Source organism: Salvia miltiorrhiza, chromosome 7, assembly GCF_028751815.1.
Source record: "Salvia miltiorrhiza cultivar Shanhuang (shh) chromosome 7, IMPLAD_Smil_shh, whole genome shotgun sequence".
Classification (NCBI taxonomy): Eukaryota; Viridiplantae; Streptophyta; class Magnoliopsida; order Lamiales; family Lamiaceae; genus Salvia; species Salvia miltiorrhiza.
This window is the reverse complement of record NC_080393.1, coordinates 14,642,679-14,661,401: the sequence shown is the minus strand read 5'-3', so window position 1 is coordinate 14,661,401 and position 18,723 is coordinate 14,642,679. Positions and strand designations below refer to the sequence as shown.

Below are 18,723 nucleotides of genomic sequence, written 5' to 3'. Positions count from 1 at the left end.
CAGAGCTGTCACTCTCCCCTCCCAATTTAGAAATCGCCGCCGTCGCCGCTGCCCATGGAAGGACGGCGAACGGTCGCCGGTCGTTGCTCTGCCTGACTCGGACACTCCCTTCGCCCATCTCCTCTAGGCTTCAAACGTTCATCTCTCCCTCGAATCTATTGAAGGAACGAAGAAGAAGCCCTAATTTCTCCATCATCTGAATCTGCCACCTCCACTTTCGAAATCCGGCGAACGTCCGTTGCCGGTGAGTGAGGCCGCCCCTCCTTCGTCTGTCGACCTCTCCTCTCTGAACTCAGTTCTGGTCGAGCACTAGTCCCCTCAGCCCACTCTCAATCTCGTCGTTGCTGCTGCGTTCCTCCAGTGAGCAGGTAAAAGTTCGACGCCTCCGTCGATTCCCCGAGCCCCAACGCCGCTGCTGCTACTGGAAGGCCGGCTTCGCCGTGCCGCTGCACTCCAGAATCGGCGAGATTCGCCGCTGAGGTCGGGAGTCTTCTACCCTTCACCGCTCGACGCCGCCGCCTTGGAGCGCCGCCAGCCGCTGTTGTTAACAGCAAGAGTCCGGCAGTCGCCTCTTCCGGAGCCGCCGTCGCCGTGAGTCGCAGAGCTCCGACAGTCCAGTACCACTCATCCTAAAGCTAAGTTCTCTAGTCTCGTTTGTTTTCGTTTACGCGATTGGTGTCGAGGAGTATGCATATTGATTCAGTTGAGTGAGAAAAGTCAGTGCTAACATCTAACAGTGTGAGGATGTCATAGCTAAAATTGTCCGATCACGAGCTAGGGTGTATCCTTTCTTATTAAACTGTGGAGCCTATTTTCATGTGTATACTGATCATACTTGGATGGAGAATATGCATTATAGGACATAGCATATTGAGCTCAGTAAATACCTCGAATGTGATCGAATTGATTGCTTGTTGTTGAATCGAATGAAGTGTGAAATAACTGAAATGAATTTGAAGGTGCTGTTGTTTTAATAAATGCAGGTGAATAAAGGAGGAATTGGGGAAAATTTAGCCAAGACTTACCTCCTTTGAAGTTGGCAGCAGTTTTACAAACTCTATCTCTTTCCTTCAAATTTTCTGGTTTCTGGTGTCAAAGGAAATGAGTGAAGGGAGTTTACTGACTGAAATGTTAAAGGACATGGAGGGAGTAAGTGGGAAGTTTGGTGGAGTGGAGAGCTAAGTGGAGGATGAAGGAATTATTGGCGTTGTAATGGTGGCAAAATGAAGTGGAGTTGGTGGCAAACTGATGTGGGGAGCAAAGGTAGTGGAAAGAAAAAGAAAGAAGAAAAAAATATATAGTATAGGATTAATGATGTATTTTCTATGTCTCGGTGATTCTGTAACTGTAAAGTGGATCGCGTGCTCGTATCTGCTTGGTACTGTTTATTTAAATAAATCTCGATTTCGACATGTGATATCTCGCTAAAATCGATAAGTTATAAAATGAATCTAAATTAAATCCGTAGATTTAATTCGTTTGTTTTTCTAATATTTAAATTAAATCCGCAGATTTAATTAACTCACGAGTCAGAAATAATCCACGACTTGAGTAAAAATAAAATCTAATTCCATCTCGCTTAAAAATAATAACGTGACTTTGCTAAGTCAGTTATAACTCTGAAATAATATCATTGACTGCTTTAATAATATGAATTCAGGATCATAAGCTGAATTCATATCAGGATAATAACCGTTTTCATTCACTGAAGAACAACACTCATTACAGGATTTAAAATATATAAAAGAGCGGGTCACTACATCAGCATTTCATCTGCTCTCTCCACCAGCCGCCGGCCACCGCCTCCGCCTCCGCCGCGGCCGCCGCTTCTCGCCTTCCTCCTCTGCCTCCTCCTCGCCGCCTCCGCCTCCACCGCAGATATCCCTCTGAACTCCACCCTCTATGCTAACGACCCCAACTCCAGATGGGCCTCCTCCACCGCCGCCCTCGGCATCACAGCCGAGGAGCTCCAAGAGTCCGGCAAGTTTGTGCTCAAGAACTCCTCTGCCGTGTGTTCTACCTCCGCCTCCATCCTCAGAGCTTAATTTTCACAAGAAAGGGGCTGGCCTTGCCGGCGTTAAGATTCGCGGCGGCGGCTGAAGCCATAGCGCCTCCACCTCCACCATCCACCGCCTCGCGCCTCCACCTCTCCACTGTTTTTCTGGCGGGCCGCGCGGCCGCCCCTTCTCCCCAAACCCTAGATCCTTCAAATCGCAGCCCCTGGCCTCGATTCCCGGCGATAGCACGCCCCTTCTCTCCACTTGTACGGCACCGTTTTCCATGGATTCGCGGCGGAGCTGTCGGCGAGTGAAGTGGAGGCGGCCGCGGCAGAGAGGCGGTGGCCGGCGGCTGGTGGAGAGAGCAGATGATGAAATGCTGAACTGTGGGCCCCACATTTAATAAAAAAAAATTGGATGGCGTTAGACGTCCGTCTAACGCCTGGACTTAAATGTATACTTTCCGTCGAGTTTGGGGGGCAATCTGTACCAAGTTGGAGAATGGGGGGGTATACGTTCTAGGGGGGTCATGTTTAGGGGGGTATCTGTACCTTAACCCTTAAAATAAATATAATATATTTATTTTAGTTGGCTTTGGTTTCAAAAAGTTGAAATTTCAAATAAAAATATGGATATAATAGCATTTCTGACTAAAATACCCTTTTAGTGTGTAACAATATAAAATATACTATTACACACTTTTTTGAAACGAAAAAAGTGTGTAATAGTGTATTTTACACTGTTACACACTTTTTCGCAACCACACACTTTTACATTATTACACACTTTTGTGAAAAAGTGTGTAACAGTGTAAAATACACTGTTACACACTTTTCGCAGTTACACACTTTATGTTATTACACACTTTTGCGAAAAAAGTGTGTAACAGTATTAAGGGTATAATTGTACATTTACGTTAGAAAATGCTAGTTTTTCCATATTTTTATTTGGGTGGACATTTTTTCCTTTTCTTATACAAGAACGGCTAATTGAGCCCATTAACTCTTATTATATTGGTATGTGTATATAGGATTTTAATCAATGACTTTTGTGAAAGAAAGAATTTTTAATATCTCAATTTTGTCGCTTGGACTTGACCTCTTTCGACCTAATTATGTGATGAATATATGTGTATAAATTTGCAAATACTAATGGCATACAATTAGAGCGAGTGGCAACCAAAAAAAAATCACAATTGGGTATAGAAGTCGACTGCAAAAGCTTTAATAGAGCCAATGAGCCATACTCACCAGCTCCATAGTTCACACTTGTATTTTCCTAATTCTACTTAATTCTCTCCAAATTTAATTTAAAATTTTACATATAAAAAATATAGTTAAACTTATTATATATATTTATCGAAGCGTTTTAAACAAACTCACAAATTGAACAATAAATTACTGTTTTAATTTGAGACGTACGTATTGCATTGGCATGTCTATATTCGTGACGCTTAGCTTGCAGTCAAAGGGACTCAAATTTCAATCCATCCCATAAGATAAAACAGTGTGGTTGATTTTTGTGAGAAACTTCCAAATATATTGTTGACTTTGCTGTTCATCTACTCATCCATTCCTTCCCACCAAAGTTTCTCCCTACTCACCAATTATTCAAAATCTACACTTAGGAAAAGGAGAAATGTTAAAATACTTTTTTTTTATATATAGAATAGTATTCTGAAGTCATGACTCTCATAAGAAAATATTTGTTTAATTTAGTCATTTTTTGTTAGTGTCATGTCACAAATACCCTTGCTCTAATAAGAAATGAATCGATTGAGTATTTGAGTTCTGAGCAAAAAACAAATTCGTGGGCCCTAGATTTTTTTTTTTTAAGGAAAGAACCGAGTTTATATATTAGAATCTGAGGAAACAATATCCAGGAGCCAGGCCGGAAAAGCCGACTTCCAGGAGAGTACATCATCAGAGGAAAAAGCAAAGCGAGAGAGCTCGTGAGCTGCAAGATTGGCCTCACGGCGGACATGAAAAAAGTCTAGAACGATAAGACGTCTAGCGTGATTGAAAGTTTCCCACAGCTCGTCAGTGAGTGAATCCGACCCTTTGAAAGTGTCATGCAAGACATGAATAGCGAGGAGAGAGTCAGTAAATACAACAATGGGCCCCAGGTTGTTCTCAAGGCAGAAATCAATAGCAAGAATCATGGCGTGAAGCTCACCCATGAGAACTGTTTCTGAAAAGTTAGCTTGACGACAACCTTACCATCATGATCGCGGATGATAAACCCCACCCCGATATTTGAGCAGCCATCCTGAATAGAGACATCAACATCTACTCGAAGCGAGCCCTCCCGCGGCGGTATCCACTTTGTCGCGACATTGCGCGAAAGCCAGATTGGCCCGAGCTTCTTGAAACTGTGTTAACATCGTATCACAGCCCAGAAGATTTTGAGAAGCTTTGTTGATACTTTCCCCATGTTTGATCTCACACAAAAAGCGCCACGTTACCCACAAACGTGTGAGCCAACGTTCCAAAGCAGCAACACCCAGAGTCTCCCTAACCACTTGGCAAATATCACTCAAAGAGCGGTGCAAGAAGGGCTTGACCACCACCCAAAAATCCGAGTCTTTCCAAAAACGATGCAACACCCTACAACGCAACAAGCAATGAGTAGTAGAACCGCGGAACTCTCTGCACCAAGAACATGTACCAGAAACTGGTAGATGGTGCGCAGCCAGATTCTGGTCCACAGCGATGAGATCTTTGAGCATGCGCCAAGAAAAGTGTTTCACTTTGGGAGGAATGTTGAGAGACCAGATCAGTTTCCACCACTTGCTATCCGAATCACACGTAGAAGAGGCATGGGGAATGTAATAGTTAGTGGCAAAAAGATAACCAGACTTAACCGAATATTTACCTTTTTCATCGAAGCTCCAGAACTGAGAGTCTAAGTTATATTATCGTCTGCTTTTTTTAGTTTCTAATTCCATTTAAGTTGATTCAATTTTACAAATGTAGAATTTGTTAAAATGTTTTTTGCATAACAATGGCATATAAAAATTTTATCATATGTATACTAGTATTTATAAATTTGTCCTAAAAATGATAATAATAGTTTATCTGATCAATGATGTTATATGTATTTTAATAATTAAAGTGTTGGTAAAATTTCTCTTAAGGAGAGTTCTTTTTTTTTTTTAGCAACTCTTGAGGAGAGTTTTTTAATAACATTGTATAATAAATTTAAACAGTTTCATGAGTTATGTCTAATGTTGATATACTTGCTCATGCATTTTTCAGAAGATAGTTAATATATTTATTTATTTTATTGGAGCATTATTGCTAATTACTAATAAAATAATAATTATTCATCAACAAAAATTTAAAATACTAGTTAAAATGATATACATTATAAATTATAGTACATTTATCATTTTTTTAGTCCCTTTGACGGCAAGCTAAGCGTCACGAATACAATGGACGATAGGTATTGACAAATGTTTTATGTGGAAATACACATTTATGTGCACATCCAAAGATAGCGTACGATTACCTCAAAAAAAAAAAAGATATCGTATGATGATAAAATTGATCGGCGATGCAATGGTCCCGCCTATGTGTAGTGTTGATATTTCTTATCTCTGTTTCTCACTTTTATGTGGTGTGATATAAAGGTCCCGCCTGTGTGTAGTGTACTTACTTATTTGATTATATATATATATATAGGGATGAGTTATACTAAGAATGCTATCTTTCGTGAAAAATGAGAATGATTGAATAAGCCAGTATATACTGTTGCATAAGCTGCTTGTAATGACTGAATAACATTTTTACGTGGGTTCGAATCTTGGAGGGACCGAAAATTATATCTAATTAATTAAATTTTGTTATTCAGTCATTACAAGCAGCTTATTCAACACTGTATTTTGGCTTATTCAATCATTCTTATTTCTCACAAAAGATAACATTCTTAGTATAACTTTTTCCTATATATATAATCATGTTCTGAATGTGATTGAGATCATTTAATTTAAAAGGACATAAGTCCCCTTGGAACGGTTAAGTGGTAAATTGGATTTTTTGAGACCAAATATCTTAGGATCTGAGCTTATCACAATTAATTTTTCAAATATAACTTATTTGTCCCGTATAATTTGAAGACTATTGTATATGAACATGCGTTTACCCAATATGCACCAAAAGTAATCTATGCAGATTCCCATGAACATACGCACACACACAAAAAGAAGGAAATTACAAAATGTATCGACGAAGAAAAAAGAAATTAATGTGCATTCTTTATCATTCGTACGAGTAGAATATTTACATTTCATAATTTAAGGGAATTAATGCTCTACTATTATATGAGTTTGACCTTATCTTATTTAGATCATGATATAGATTTGAGTGTTGATAAATAAAATAAAAATAATCCTAATTAATTTGGGGAAGTACAAAGAAGATGGAGAGGGAGGATAACTAACCAATCTATCTATTATATGAAAACACAGTTTGTGGCAATTTAGAAAATAAAATAACATACAAAGGGCAAATCTATATATCTATTACACCGCTAAATCTTCTCTTTCTTATTCAGTTTTTCCACGCCGCATTATACCAAGTTTCCATCGTATTTTTATCCCTTCTGCATTCCATAACCACCATGTTTCTTGAATGAACAACCCACGCCAATTAGCAAATAACTGCAGCAACCCACTACTAAAAAGTGGTAACAAACTGCTACAAACAAAACATCCGGATTGACAATTTATAAATACCAAATCACATTCATTTACCATTTCATACTTCTCTAACTTATTTTAGGAAAAATTACACAATGAGCGATATGCCCCATGGAGGAGCCACGGAGGCAGAGTGGCAGACTTCAGTGTTGCAGTTGCTGATGTAGAAGGCAGGAATGAGCGATAGGCAAGAGAGATGCGATGCTATGATCAAGAAGGTGTCTTCTGGGAAGAAGCATGAAAAATGGTTGGAGGGTGGTGGCCGGAAGCTGCAGGTAAAATGGCTGAGACGCCTTAATCCCTGAAGCTCTTTTTGCAACCTCCTATTCTCTTCTCTCAGTGTCTCACAACACCTTTTTAAATCCACCTCTATCTGCTTCAATTTGGTCCTGTCAAAATATCATAAATGATTGTCACATTTAATTCCTCCACACGAGAATTCGGAGTGAAGAAGAAGAAGAAGAAGAAGGTGCCGCCTAAAATTTGGGCGTATAGATGGATTTAGATTAGGGATTCTTTCTTATTGTTATACATAGTTTATACTTAAATTAATTGTTAGATTATTTAATTATTCCTTTTTTTTTAATTGTTGAGTTTATCGTTTATGGTTGTATTCTTTCTTTTTGGTCCAAATTAATTCTTTAGCAAATAATTTTATTTTATAATTTATTATATCAGCTCGAATTATTTAATTCGGCCATTTTAATTTTTCATCATAATCAAGAGATTCACGCCCAACAATTTTATTTTCTATAATAATGCCCATCTATCTATATTTTATATAGACTTTACTATAGTATAGTCGATCTATCCATATCACCTTCTTTTACATGAGGTGTGTATTAAATAAATTTTTCTTCGTATATAATATTATTTTTGTTTCATTAAAATACTTTTTAATATTTTACATAAATATTAAAATATAACTTATATATAATTACTCTATTTAATCCTTATTATTACTTATTTTTAAAAATATTCAATAAAATTATTTCAGTAATAGAATTTTCTTTTAAAAAAGAAATATTGATGCGGCAGTGAAGCGGAATTTTGGAGAGACACCTTTTCCAACAGTAGGTAGAAAAACTCTATTGTGATAAATCTTTATTAAATAAGTCTATTTTGTTTTATTCTTTTTTTTTATATGCATATAATTTTATTTCAATGACTACCGATTTAAAATATTTTAATATATAGTCGATCGTGGATTTTGTTGTCTACTTTTGTATTTCAATTACTTTGGCTGATGGTAGTTTACAATTAATTTTAGTGATTTATTTGATAATCTTGCTGAGATGTAATAATGCTTCTTGTGACTCACTTGAATTAAATATTTTAGATAATCTTAGTGTTAAATGCTTCTTCTTGCGATTTATTTTAATTAGTTAACCGTTGATGTACCAACTTTCAGAAAATAAAAGAGTTTGCTGATATATAAATGTTTCTTTCTGTAATTTATATAATTTATACGTACAAATAATTTGCTATAATTTTTAAGGTTTGTCTTGCTATCATGAATCTGATTCGCTTGAATATTATTTTTCTTAATCGAATGTTTTGGAATTTCATGTTTTTCTTAGTTTTTTAGAGACACGATTGAGGATGTATGCTGCTTTTGAGTCTAGAAGCTTTGTGTATGTATCTATTTCATGTATATATTTACTCTCCAAAATTTACAAAACTTATCAACATTTGTATATGTATATATCTATTTTTTAATATAAAATATTTGGTCACTCTTTTCGATTCAGGTGCTTTTTTCGGCTAATTCAAATTCTTTCCTTCTATTTTTTCTCTAATAGAAAACTTTTTGCTAACAACCTATATTTAATTTTGTAACCACAGGTATTCTATTCTTATTTTTACTAAGCTTCTCATACACTTTCATCTTTTCTCTTTAGTTTGCTTCTTTTCTTATTAATGTTTACTAGCACGAAGGACACGAAGTTGAAGAAGAGGGAATGAAAGAGCAATTAATGGGAAAAAGACAATGTGCATTACTGGAAAATAGTTAGAGAATCATCTATGTATTTCGTAATTTTTAAATCTTTTGCAAGTCCATATTTTGGACGCGTGGAAAATTGTTGACATTTTTTCGATATCTCTAATGAGAAATAGATTAAATATAAGAACATTTGAGTAGATTTAATTAGTGGAAATACTTTAAATATACTTTATTCTAATCAGTTCATTAATTGGGTTATTGAACTCAAGAATAGTTGTTGGGTCTAGAAAATCTAAAAATGAAAAAAATAGACAAACACATGAGTTTATGGCTATAAAGACCTTTTTTATTTTATGCGTGATGATTAGAGAAGGTTGCATCGCATGCTATATTTGCTTTATTTGTATATGATATTTGTAGATTTTATTTACGATGTGTTTATTTTGATGGATAAATTTATCATTAAAATAGGATGAATAACAAAAATTGATGTTTTCAAAATGTCTCATTTCTTTTTTCAACATTTGACATAAAAGATAAGTTCACAATTTTTCTTTCCTTATTTTCATTTAAAGGATAGATAATATTATCCACTCAAAAATGGAGGAATAATATTATCCATTGTTGAAGTGAAAATAAGGAAAGAAAAATTGTGAACTTATCTTTTATGTCAAATATTGTAAAAGAAATGAGACATTTAAAAGCATAAATTTTTGTTATTCATCATTTTTCAATGATAAATTTATCCATCAAATTAAACACAATTTTAGGAGCTGAAAATATATGTATTTTTAGTTGTGTGTAAAATCTTATGGGTTGGGGCGTTTCTCATGCTTCTTGAACAATTTTTTATTTTTGATTTTGGAGTTTGAGAAAATTGACTATTCACAAGATGATGAAATTAAGTTTGATTACACACGAATAAGTTGTATTTAAGCATAATTAATAAATCATGATGACTATTTTAAATTTAACTGAAAATTATGTCTCCGTGCATCGCACGGGTGAGCGTACTAGTAGCTAATTAATACTCACTAGAATATAAACTTCATCTCCGTCGAGCAAGTTGGAGTATATCACATTTGATAAAATAAAGAATTAAATAAAAAAATAGATTGATTGAAATTCGAATTCAATGATTAAAAAATTTAAGAAAAGATACACTAATTATAACACCCTAGATATATTCCCACAATTCATAATTTAATGACGATTGTGAATAAAAACTTCTAACTCATTTACAACTTAAGCTTGCAAAATTTAAAATATTAAGTGAAATATAATTTGAAAGCATAAATTGTTTTACACAACCCAAATGAGGCTGGCAGTGTTGATAATTGTGAGTTTGTGGCTTGCACGATTTTGGCACATGGGCACGTGAAGTTTTAGGCAGAAGGCACGTGCTCCCCTTTCTGCAACTGAAAAATACCTCAGACTTTGATCAGAGGGTTAGTTAGGTTTTTTTTTTTTTTTTTTTGATCGGGCAAAGTCATGTTAGATGTTAGTAGTTAGTTCCCCATCCACTCCAAGTACCACCTTATCTCTCCCATTCACCAAATTCACCTTATATCTCCAATCTCCAATTCGCTCCCAAGAGGGATCGAACCCGGGTCACTTCACTTAAGTGAGGACCTGGTGGCCAGTGGGCTAAGCCCCCTGGTTGGGTTAGTTAGGTTTTGTTTTGAAGGAATTCTATGTAGTTAGATTGCCTCATTCTTGATCCACAGATCTACTAAATCAATATGTAAACATATCCAATAAATTTTTATCCATATCTTTTTGGTCGAATATATTAAGAGATAGTTAAATCCTATGTAGTATGCTAGTTTTAAAATTAAAAATATAACATACTTGTAAAATACCGTTGGAAAATTGATACTAGTATTGATTATAATAATATGACTATTTAATTGGACCTGAACGTAACCATGGATCAAAATATTTGTAATAGAAATAGTAAATAATGACATCAATAATGATCGCAATGCTCGACGCTACATTCAAATAAGGATGAGTGCGTGAGAGGTCATTCAAATGTAGAGTGACACCAAACTACTTTATCGTTGCAGCAAAGGTGAAGCCGAACCTTTGGCAAGTCATATATATATCGATCACAAAATCTTGGGGTACACCTGGGTGGATGGGTGTACCGTACAACCGGGTTGACCCGTATCCAAAATATATAGTAGTATTATTTATATGAATTGGGTCAGGATATGGCTTCAAATCGAGATGCGGGTCAAAATTTAAGTGAAGGTGAAATCCGGTTGTACAGTACACCCGAATGTACCCAAAACCACATCTATATCGATTGTCCGTTCAAACTTGTTTCTAAATATATAAACGTAAGTTTACTGTTAAAATCCTAATTTCCATTTTGCATTGCAATATTTTAGGGATACTACTACATATATTTAAATGATAGAGATGGAGAAGTCCATCTTATCTTGAAAAGAAAATGAGAATCTTTAGTAGTTCACATACTCAATTGCCTCCTTGTGCACCAACATGTCTAGAGAAGGGGGACTTCCCTATACTATATACTAATTTGGTTGCTATATTATATTTTGTTGTATTTAAGTATCTTGTTATGGGAATTTTCGTATAAAATTGCAATTTTAAAATGGTATGATCTCGGTGCTCCCCTAAATAAGGATCTTGTCATAAGAGTATTAGTTGGTGGATAACTTTCACATGTTATTAACAATTTCAAAACTCATGACCTGGGCACTTATAATCTCTTATCTCATCTAATTAATTACTACAATTAAATATATATTGATGACTCTTTTTATTTGAATAATTTGTTTATAATCCCTATTTATGAAGAGAATTTGTTCTTAACGGATGGGGAATTGGTGAGCGCATGTGCTGTTTTAGCAAGATCACATTAATTTTTTTTGTTTTTGAATGGGAGATCGAACTATAATATATATATATATATATATATATATATATATAGTTGATGAATTCTGAATCACATAATTATCTGGACCTTTTTTTATTTGTCGATGCCTAATTGAAACGCTTAATTTTTTGTTACATGCATGTTATATGTATGCACATGTAATATATACACATAGCAGGATTTGAAGTTGTATTTCGCTGTGTTTTTTTTGAAGTGAACACATATAATAATAATAATAATAATAATAATAATAATAATAATAATAATAATAATAATAATAATAATAATAATAATTTTGAAACGATAATAATAATAATTTCAAAAGTACTAGTATTCCGCACTGTAATTAATTAGTGACTTGATATTGACAATATAGATTATATAGGGTATGTCCAGCTGTCTAAATGTTATTGGTCTTAGCTCAATTTTAGCAAAACAACTTGTGCTGTTTCATTTATAAATTGAGGCCGATTATATGAATTAATTGATTAAAAATGTAAAAATATAAATAGCACTTACATTACACCTCTATCTGAAAATAAATGCATATGCATACTTATGTACGTGGTTATGTACTATAAATTATAATTCATTTCAACACTACTCTTATTATTTAATTCACAAAAAATAATGTGGAATGACAACGGGGTCAAGCATGTACTAGTAAGCATATTCTATGCAGGCCAATCCACGTAATTCATTCACTAGATCTATTGAAACGAATTAATTGGTGGAATAAATTGAAAATAGAAAACATCATGGAATTAGCTAGTTTTAATATTTTCTCATAATTAACGGCAGTATAGAACTAAGAGTTTGTTTGCTAAGTGACATGAGATAATTTATAATATCTGTTAGGTTCGGAGGGTCTCGAATAGGTGTATGGGGGGAATACACTTATAGGCTATTTTTAAAGAATCAAACAAGATCTCAATACAGAAATCAAAAACAAAACTACAAATACAAACTCAGACACCTGTTTACTGAAAAGAGTTTTGACCAAAATAGGGTTAACGACTGATACTGAAAGACTCTTTAGTAAGGAGTTATCAGTTAAGTTACGAGAACTTAACTGATGCACGTAAGGCTTCAATCGAGTTTGATAAACAGAGATGTTATAAGTCTAACTCACTATCAGAGGACAGATCAGTCAGACTGATAACACACGCAGCGGAAATCTTTTGTTTCGCAATAGCCTTTTGGGTTGAGCACGTTGTTAGTCTTAAGTTTCTCTTTACTATTAATCAGTTTTCAGTTTATGGAAGGAAGAGCACAAGTAACAATTTAAATACTGAAAGCTGTAAATAACACAGAGATTTTTACGTGGTTCGGAAAACACTTCCTACATCCACAGTCGGTTGATCAGACCAACAAACTTTACTCTGCAAGTGCTTACGGGTGCACTGCAAACCGATGTTCGTGCTTACGGGTGCACATAAAATCGAACCGTGTGCTTGCAGGTGCACACAACTTGCAGGTGCACACAACCGAAACAACTGAAGATCCAATCTTCAGTACCAACACACCTGGTTGGATTTCTCACTCCTAGCACGAACTGGCACTAGGACCTCACGGAGTCAGAGTACCTTCCTGAACTCCTTTGCAACTCAAACACTCGATTCTATCGGTTAGGTTTGAAATCTTGCCAATTGAACTTCAAAGAACAAGTTCTTTGGAGTTAGTTTGACCTAGGATTTGGATAAACAAGGTTAGCCTAAGGTCTAAGAGAATTTATGTAATCAGCAGTGACTGATTTTTGGCTTTGGGATTCTCTTCTTCGATTCAAGCTTTGGAGAATTTGAACTTTGGCTGAGAAGCAATTTTGGCAGAGCTTCAGCGTATATTGTTGAATCGGTGAAGATTGAAGTGATCCCCGAGTGCTACTTATAGGAAAAGTCTTGAATAGATCCGTTGGCGGAGAAGGTCTTCAAGATTTCTTCCGTTAGAGAGTAATTTGAACTTGGACTGAGGCTTCAATCTTCGAGGTTCCTTGTTTGGTGAGAACGGCTATGTTGAAGAGCAGGAGATGCGACGTCTCTGATAAAGTAGTCACCAAATAGGAATGACCTCTGCAGAGAAAGGACGATCCTGAGATCTCTGCATTTAATGCGGCTGTACTTTTGGAGTACGTGGCTTCCTTTGAACGTTGGAGGTTCAGTCCGAGGAAGAATGTTTAACTGATACTTGACTTTAGTATCAGTCCTCTTATTCCACGTGGCACGCATTAAGTAATCAGTTCAAGACTGATTCTTCGACTGATACTTCAGTCGGCAACTTCAGTCTTCAATCTTCAGTCTTCAGAACAACAACTAAACTAGAAAAAGAACTCTAACACTTGAGTTCGAGCAGTTATAGTCTATTACAAATGAAACCTATGGATTTTGGTATCATCAAAACAAGGATTAGGATATTCCATAAAGTTCCCAACAATATCTTTAATTGAGATATTTATTAATTTATTATATATTAACATCATGTTTAATAAAATATATAAAAATGTGTTACGCTATCACATTTCTTAGGCATAATACATAATAAAAATATATATAAAAAAATTGATAACGGATTATTAATTTATAAAGTATTTTGATTTTTGAGACAAATAACATATTAATGCATGTGGTGTTATATCTTATATGTATCTTTATATCATCATTATCATGCATAGAGAATTAACCTTAAAAATTAAGCACACTTTTGTGCATCCCCATACAAGATGCATCCATTTTAATTTTTTTATTATAATTAATAAATTATAATTAAACTCAAATTAACTCTAATTATTAATTATATTTAAACATAATTGCCAACGTCCATACCCGAGTTTTAGTTTATAAAAAGGAGTAGAGCTATTAGAGCACTCCCAGCAGAAATCTCAAAATTATGCTCCTATATTCCTTCCTAAAGCTTCCTTATTTAATTTTAGGATCTCGATTTTATAAATGCATACACCAAATCTCCTATTTTCTACATAAAAACAATAATTATGTGTGAGCCCTACTAATTATAAGCTTAAAATAAATTTAGAGTGGGTGTAAATTTTTTTGTGGGCCCCATCCAATTTAGGGGATCTGCTGGATGCATTTTTTTTTATCTCATTTTCAATTGTTTTAACCTAAATTTAGAGTTAGTGATGTATTTAGGTGATCTGTTGGGAGTGCTCTTAATTGTATACAAAATCAAAAGTTAATCTTTCCCAATTAATGTGAACTTATTCTATGTTTTCCTTAAAAGGTTTTGATGAGGCTGGGCGTTTATTTGCATCTTTGTGTTTTTTGAGATTTGTTAGGTTTTTTGTTTATAGTAACTTATTCTATGTTTCAGAACCCAGAATTCATTACAAACTGCAGTTTCGAGTAAAAACCCAAATATTTGAAACAGATAATTGCTTTTCATGAATGAAGCACACTTAATAAACGTGGTGAGACAGGGCATGTGTTTTTATTTCGTACCTTAACGCACTAACTAAGTTGATGAAAACAAATTTGTCTTTTTTTATGATTCCATAATTGAATGTATATAAATTGTTTTAGTTCCTATTATCATGTAACAGATAGACATATTTAGGTACATATCTGAAAATACATTGAGAGTAGGCTAATAATTTTGTTTTGGTTTATCTCATTTTTCAATAGATACAGCTCACTCTCACCATTAGCATGCCGGCCTTTTACTATTTGTCTCAGCTTGATCTTAGATCTTGACTCCTTTCTTTTTCTTTTTCTTTTTTTTTATATATAAAAGGAATATATGTATTTGGTCAATGTACGTTTTCTTTTTCTAATCAAGGCCTTAATTAATAATTATACTTAACTTATTTGTAATATTTAAGTTATTGAACTTTAAAATATTTAAGTTATTGTACTTTTTCTTTTTCTAATCAAATCTCCTATTTTTTTTTTTTTTTTTTTGCGTTGAAATTAGGTTGTACATTAAATTTGACTACAAATTAACAAGAAGTTCAAGGATAATTCTTAATAAATCAAAGTATAAATATATATGATCTTATAATATATAACTTCATTTTTTCTTTTTTGAGTTGGTACATCGAATTTTTAATACTATAAGGGAAAGCACAATAATTTGATTTCATATATATTATAGTTAATTCCACGTAAATATGTAATTGAAAATTTTGGTGACTTCGGGGCCAATAGTTTCCAGTTGAATAATCTCTCACTTTCATATCCGATTATTTCGATCCATATCCAAATCTGGGTCCATGGATTAGTTGTTAATTAATTTGCTGTTCGTTAATTGTAACCTTCGCAGCTTCTCTCGTAATCCCACCGCGATTCAGATCCAGAATCCAGGTCATTTGTAAATCTGAATTGCCACCAAAAGCCGTCGATTTGCAGGCGCCTTTCCGTCTGCCACCACCGGCGCCGCTCCGCCATAGCCGTAGCAATCCCGTCAGTCTCCCAGCAGCCCAGGGTTGCGCCCGTCGTTTCTGCTCTGCCTTTCATCCCAGCAGTAGCAGCAGAAGCAGCCTTCTCCCAGAAATAGCACTAACACCTCGACTCAGGCGGCCACACAAGCACGGCTACACGCCCTAGAATCCGGCGGCCACACCAGCACGGCTTCTATTTCTGAAAAGCCAGATCCGCCAACAGATCCGCCGCCCAGAAGTAGTCTGTCTTCGATTCCAGATCGGCGACACCTTTATCCGGCGAAACCTGCGGTAGCTACATTCGACTCCAGAACAGCGAGACTATCCACTCCGGCGAGACCACGCCTCCAGGCCCAACGCAGCCCTTAAGTCCGGCGAGAACGCGCATCCAGCCAGGCCTTCCGACTCTTCATGAAAGATCAGAGTCCAGATCCGCAAGTCAGCCCTTCTTAATCAAAAGCTAAGTTCTACTTCCTTATCTCGGGAGATGTGCAGTTGATATGGATGCGAACTGAATTTAGTACTTGAGACAACAAATTACCTTGAAGGTTTTCAAGCAGATGGGTTGTTGTTGGGGTTGAATGTATTGTAGGATAAGTGTAATGAATTGAATGTGCCATGGTGAATCGAATGGACAAGACTTGAACTGAAATTAGCAAAGTTTAAGGACAGAGATTATCTTACAGTTGTTTGGTTAGATTGATGTATTGTTCGGTGTAGTTGATTACTTCATAAAACAGGTGATTTTCTCTATAATGGAGCATAGAGAGAGCGAGAGAGAATGGAGAGTGGTGAGAAGAAGAGGGATTGGTCCAAAACATGTCGAGAGAAAACAGGCAAGAAGCTGGAATCGGAGCAGTTTGAATGGGAGGAGAGATTGGAGTTCGAATGAACGCGATGACACTACAACCTTTTTCTTTAACAACATCCCAGAGGATTGCAGCCTTGATTTTCTCAGACGTAAGTTCGAGACGGTTGCGAAGACGGTGGATGTATACTGCCCAAGGAAGAGAGATCTTTGGGGAAGACCGTTCGGCTTTGTTCGATTTGAAAAGGTGGAGAGGTCTGAGACTTTATTGGTGGATCTGAACAAACTTTGGATTGGCAGTTATAAGGTTAGAGTTTATAAGCCTAAATTCCAAAGGGATTATAAACCTAAATTCGAAAGGGTTGATGTGAAGAGAAGGAATGAGCAGAATAGTGTCAAAGAAAAGAAGTTGGAACAGATACAGCCATGCACCATGAAGGTGTATAATAGGCACGCAGGTGTCTCCTTTAAGGAAGTTCTTACAGGTACTAAAGATGATAAAGAACTTGATGATGAAACATTACAGTTCCAGACGACGGAAGAAGACTTGGTTTGGCTTAATGGGGCTTTTACAGGTTACATTAAATCTGAGTTTCTCTGGGAGGAAGTTCGAGAGGAAATAAATAGTGAATGCGCAGGTTGTTTTAAGCTGAACTCCCTCGGTGGCAACATGGTCCTAATCCAAAGCAGCAACGAGCAGACGATCGAGGAAAATCTCAATAAGCTAAACGAATGGAGAGACTTCTGGTTGCAGTGGTGGAGGCCTTGGAAATCTGTTGATATCAACTATCAAAGAGTTGTCTGGACTAAATGGACCGGAGTCCCGCTACATGTTTGGAATTCCCGTTTCTTCAGTACGGCAAGCGCGAGGTTCGGGTTGCTTCTGAAAATTGAAGAAAAAACAAGAACGTAAGAGAGGCTGGACGTGGCTTATATACAGATGTCTACTGGGTTCAACTCCATCGGAAACATACTGAAATGTAAAATCGACGGTGCTTCGTTCCAAATCCGGGTGGAAGAAATGCCCTATAATTTCGTTTCCCCGGAGGAGGAAGTGTGGTCTTTGGACGAAGATGCTGACTCAGAATGTTCGTTACAAGATATCTCAAAGTCTCCGGCGAAGGCTTTCATCGTCGAGTCGGAAACAGAGGACGGTGAAGGAAACGATTCGGTTACTCAAAAAAATGGCGTTTCGGAACTCGAGAGGAAGGTTGTGGAAACTAATGGCCCGTTCTCACATTACTCTGACACAGATAAAGGAAGCCAAGTCCAGCGGGTTTCCTCCGAATGGATTGATAAATCGCCTTCAAATGAGCCAGAGACTAGAGGTAGAGAGATCAATGAAGGGAGTAGAAACGAGAAAGAGAAGGAATTTCAAAATGAACTTGAGGGGGAGGAGTGCGATCCCTTGAGGGTACCAGATTCTCTCACTGCGGGGGTTGTTTCTAAGAAAGGAACGGCGAACAGACGAGGAGGAGTTTCGAGGAAGAAAACTATGAAATCAAAGGCCACAGAAAATCAGCATCAAGTTTGGGGCAATTTCATTGCTGATATTGAATCAGAGGGTGAGATGGGCAAGAATGGAAGCGGCTCGCGATCTAATGAGGCGGATTGGGAGAATTCGGAGAGAGATGAAGATACAAGAACATGGCTCTTTGCCAAGAAGTTGGGTTTGTCGAGCAATCACCAAGACGCGGTCATGATCGAGCAATTAAAGGAGCAAAGAGCAAAGGCAGGACATCCGAAGGTCGTGGGTGATATTGAAACAGGTTTTTAATGAATATTTTATCTTACAACATTAGAGGCTTGGGGAGTTCCATTAAACAGAGTGATATCGGAGAATTGGTTAGGAAAAATGCTTTAGATTTTTGTTTTGTTCAGGAAACAAAAATGGAAATTTTCTGTTCCTCAATGTGTGATAAGTGGTGGGGGAGGAGTAATTTTGATTGGGCTGTGAGGGAGTCAGAAGGTAGATC

The 18,723-nt window shown here is 36.1% G+C and overlaps 1 protein-coding gene and 1 long non-coding RNA gene across 2 annotated transcripts; both read left to right on the top strand.

The window, feature by feature from the left end:
* Nucleotides 1–6,441: 6,441 nt before the first annotated feature.
* On the top strand, nt 6,442–8,822 carry LOC130995411 (uncharacterized). The gene is made up of 2 exons (XR_009092146.1): nt 6,442–6,971; nt 8,598–8,822. It is a non-coding gene; the product is annotated as an uncharacterized LOC130995411 (long non-coding RNA).
* A 7,872-nt stretch (nt 8,823–16,694) lies between these two features.
* On the top strand, nt 16,695–17,660 carry LOC130993866 (uncharacterized). Its single transcript, XM_057918902.1, has one exon. It carries the CDS (start codon nt 16,695–16,697, stop codon nt 17,658–17,660), a length of 966 nt encoding a protein of 321 aa, XP_057774885.1.
* Nucleotides 17,661–18,723: the final 1,063 nt, after the last annotated feature.

What these genes read in the sequence shown, in the direction of transcription:
- LOC130993866 (XM_057918902.1), top strand. Translation starts at nt 16,695, where the DNA reads ATGGAGCATAGAGAGAGCGAGAGAGAATGGAGAGTGGTGAGAAGAAGA.